Source organism: Sciurus carolinensis, chromosome 16 (genome assembly GCF_902686445.1).
Source record: "Sciurus carolinensis chromosome 16, mSciCar1.2, whole genome shotgun sequence".
Classification (NCBI taxonomy): Eukaryota; Metazoa; Chordata; class Mammalia; order Rodentia; family Sciuridae; genus Sciurus; species Sciurus carolinensis.
Window position 1 is genome coordinate 53592471 of NC_062228.1, and position 4402 is coordinate 53596872.

The following is a 4402-nucleotide window of genomic DNA, read 5'->3' on the forward strand; positions in this document are numbered from 1 at the left end:
TCCTTTCGTTTGGACTCTACTCAGATGTCACCCCCACCTGATCACCCACTTTCTTCACTTCTACCCGCTACCCTGCCTTGTTCTCTTTCACTGGACTTCTCGCCCTCTTAACATTGTTTTATATATTGATTGACCACAAGCACCCTCCACCAGAATGTCAACTCCACGAGGGCAGGGTCCTTGTCTGTTTTGATCGCCCATTTCCCCAGTGCCCGGAACAGTAGCACCTCATAGGTGCCCAATAAATAACTGTGGAACAATGGAATATAAACTGCGTGATACTACATAAAGCATTTTGTGCAGGTGTGTGTGGGTGTGTTTCCTGGGAGGGGACATATGTTTCAGTACCTCTCCAGGGAGGTCTGGGAGCCCAAAGTTTTAAGAACTACCAAAAAGTCAAATCTCGCAGGGTGGAGGGAAACCCCCAGACAGGGCATGGAAAGGGAATCTGGGGTCAAGGTGCAGGACGGGGAGGAAACTGGGAACCAGTTCACAAGACTTGTGTTGGAGGATGTGTGGGGTCAGGGCTGGAGAGGAACCCTGCACCCCTTCCCATCCCACCTCCTACTTCCTGGGATTTGGGGCAAGTACAGCTCCTGAGCACCCTCTCCCAGCCTCCAGGGCAGGGCCAGCAGAGACGGCAGAAACACACAGGGACTTCAGCGATAAGTCAAACGCCCTTTATTCACCAGCACTCAAGGCCCAGGTCCTCCACTCTGAGCCAAAAGGCAACCAACTTAAAATCTGACCAGGGCTCACTCTTTTGCCCTTAAAATAAAACCTAGGCAGTTGCCATTCCCATCTGGGCACACAGACCCCTTTCCTGTGGGAGCTTCACCGATTTAACTGTTGGAGGAGGAAAAACAGCCAACTCTTATGATTTGGGGATGGGGAGGAGGGGGCGGAGAGGAAAGGACCCACGGGGGACCTGGGGCTGGGGACAGTGGTGGAGTGGGATGAAGAACAAGGAGGGAGTCGAAGGGTGTCTGCTTGCCCCAGGCTGCTCCCAGGTAAGCCTGAGAAGACGCAGGGCCCCTCCCAGCGGTCCCCTCCCCTGCTCGCTCCTGACGTGGGATGCTGAAGGCAGGGAGGGATGAACACGCGTGGTCCATGCGAGTCCGAGGTCTGCAGGCGCTGACGGCGAGAGGTGGTGTCCAGCCGGCCTCCGTCCTCAGGTTCTCAGGTGGGAGCGTCAGGGCCAGCCTTGTTCACCACTCCAAATCCTGAGGTCAGCTTGGCAGAGCACACGGGGTCCTATGGGGCTAAGGATCCGAGTTCCCCGAGGAACGGGACTGAGAAGTCAAAGGAGCAGGGCTAGTGATGCCAGCAGGCCTCAGGAGGACTGAAGATCTGTGACCTGTGGCCCAGAGGCAGCCACAGGGGTGTGTGGTCCATAGGGCAGGGCTCCCTGGATAGGCCAGTCTGGCTGCCAGAAGCCTCCGTCATTTGGGGATCCAGCAGGGATGGAGTGCTGGGGGCTAGGCATCCCAAAGGGTGGTGTGAGTGGAAGGGAGGGTTTAGGGACTTGGTAGGGACTGATCCAGGAGGGACAGTCAGGGGTGCGGGTGGTGGGCACCTCATGGTCCTCAGCGCTTGACCTTGCGGCCTGCTGAGTTGCGACCACTGCGGCGGTAGAGGGACTGCTGGCTGCCGTTGAGCGGGCAATACTTGAGAGTGTGGGCCTGGCCGCCGGTGGCTCCGCACAGGGGACACACGTAGTGCCTCAGGATGGGACACACCACCACGCCCTCCGCTGTCTTCAGCTGGTGTGAGGAGTAGACATGGCGGGACTCCCCGTTGTGCTTGCAGAAGTTGCAGAGGGCAGCCCCCAGCCCCTGATCCCGCCCCAGCTGGGGGCCAGGTCCCTGCTCCTCAAGCCTCTCGGCCTCCAACCTTTCTCTCTGGCTCTGGATCAGCGTCAGCACCACCTGGCTCAGGTTGAGGTAGTCCTTCCACATGTCAAAGGGTGGCAGTTCCATGGCAGTGGACAGCCGGAGTGGGGCTGGACCTGGGGCCAGTGGGCAGGAGCAGCAGCTGTTTTGTGCAGCAATAGAGCTGCACCCCCTTTTATACTCCCTAGAGACCCTTTTAAGCAAAGGTGGAGCTTAGGATTTAAAGGGCCCACTCCTGGCCTATGACCCCCATTTGATTGTGGTCTCCCACAGAGGCCCAAGGAGGTCATACCCCTGGTCCCTCCACCTCCAAGGTATTCTGTGGCCTCCAGAAAGGCCCTTCCACTCCCTGGGCCTCAGTTTCCCTGTCGGTTCCATTTTGATGTCTGAATATAAATGCCCTCCCCCATCCTCCTTGCTCCAAGGCTGGAGGGGCTGCTCCCTCTGTATACTTTAGAGCTATTCCTATTCTTTCTTTCTCTTTTTTGTTGACTTTTAAATGTTTTATTATTTCATTATAGACAGACATAATATGGGGGTTCATTTTGACATAATCATACAGGGATAAAACGTAGTTTGCTCCAATTCAACCCCCAGTACTTCCCCAGCACATTGGCTTTTTTCTTAAAGTTCTCTTTTTTTAAAAATTTAACTTTAAAAAAATTTATTTGTTCTCATTAGTTATCCATGACAGTTGAATGAACTTTTGACACAACATGCGTAAGTGGAGTATAATTTCTCATTCTTCTGGTCGTACATGATGTAGAATGCCACCGGTCTTGTAGTCATCTATGCACCTAGGGTCATAATACCTGATTTATTCTACTATCCTTCCTACCCTCGTTACCCCTCCCCTCCCTTCACTCCCCTCTGCCCATTCCTGTTCTTCCTAACAGCCCCTCACTCTGAGCCAGACACTGCGAGGCACAGTTACCTGTTCTTGATCTGACTGAATCCTCACAGTAACTCCATGAGGGAGACAGTTATGATCCTGTTTTATTGATGAGTAGTTGAAGCTCAGAAAGGGAACCTCATTGACTCATAGTCACACAGCATACAATTGGCAGAACTGGGTCTATAGAACTCCAAGGCAAGTCCTTCTTAAACCTCTTAAAACCTAAAGTAGAACTCACTTTTTCCCTCCTCCTATGGATGGAACCATTTCCATCCCTGGATGGAACCCAGGGCCTTGGGCATGCTAGGTAAGTATTCTACCACTGTTATATTCCCAAACACTGTGTGTGTGTGAGTGTGTGTGTGTGTGTGTGTGTACACATAGGGCCTTGACCATGCTGAGCATGCACTTTATCACTGAGCCACACCTTCAGACCCAGAAGGAGATACTTGTTCAATGAATATTTATTGGCTACATACTACAGTGCTCAGTACACATGATCTCTTTGAATATCAAGGTGGTATGATCGTTTACATTTTATAAAGGAGAAAAAGAGACTCAAGTTAAGGAATGTACTTAAGGTCACACAGCAGGGAAATGGCGGAGCTGGGATAGACACCGATGTCTTAACACCAGGGACACTGGGAATTGATGTCTGAAGTGGCAGAGCACCCTGGCAGTGAATTGGGCACAAATCTCCCACAGTTTGGGGAAGGGACAGACAGCAGCATCAGTAAGTGCTCAGTGGGCTGGACTTGTGGCTCAGTGGTAGAGTGTTTGCCTAGCATGTGTGAGGCACTGGGTTCGATTCTCAGCACCACATATAAATAAATAAACAAACATAAAGGTCCATGGACAACTAAATAATACATATATATATAAATTAGTGCTCAGTAAGCAGCCCAGGTTCAAACCTGCTCTACTACCTGCAGCTCTGAACGGCAGGTTATTTAACCTTGCACAGCCTCAGTTTCTTCTTCTGTTCAAAGATGATGTCAGCACCTGCCTCAGAGCACGGACTGCTATTGTGGTCATAAAGTCCCTAAAGCAGGGCTGGGGTTGTAGGTCAGTGGTAGAGCGCTTGCCTAGCATGTGTGAGGCACTGGATTCAAGCCTCCGCACCAGATGAAAATATAAATAGATAAATAAAATAAAGGTCCATTGACAACTAAAAAATGTTAAAAAAAAAAAAAAGTCCCTAGCGCAGAGCCTGACCTGTGGAAGGTGTTATGAAACGTTGGCGATGGTGATTCAGACTCAATTAATGCCGTAAGCCTAGGACTTCCTTGCTGGACGTCTCCTCTGGGCCAGTTCCTTCCCCAGACCTGTGAAGGAGGGTCTATTAAAAGTCCAATTGCACAGAGAGTTCGTCCCAAGTCATATATGGTCAGTAAGTGGTGGACTGAAGCCAAGGCTGTCTGTCCCTCCTGCCCGCTGTGAGCCTACTATGAGCCAAATCTAAGTGATGGAGGGCCAGCAGCAGAGCTCAGAGGGACCTGCCAAGTACAGGCACAGACTGAGGTAGGACACCAGGAAGGGGAGCGGTATCTGAACTACAGAGCTTTTCAGAGAGAGAAAGAACAGATCTCTTGGTCACGAAGATGTCCTTGAAGGA

General features: G+C 51.4%; 1 protein-coding gene across 1 annotated transcript; it reads right to left on the reverse strand.

Annotated features, from left to right (window-relative positions):
* Positions 1-1586: 1586 nt before the first annotated feature.
* Nanos2 (nanos C2HC-type zinc finger 2) lies at positions 1587-1979 on the reverse strand. Its single transcript, XM_047527320.1, has one exon. The coding sequence runs from the start codon at positions 1977-1979 to the stop codon at positions 1587-1589; it is 393 nt and encodes a 130-aa protein (XP_047383276.1).
* Between the last annotated feature and the right edge of the window lie 2423 nt (positions 1980-4402).

Bases quoted from the DNA above. Each gene is read 5' to 3' on its own strand.
- Nanos2 (XM_047527320.1), bottom strand. From the start codon at position 1,979: ATGGAACTGCCACCCTTTGACATGTGGAAGGACTACCTCAACCTGAGC.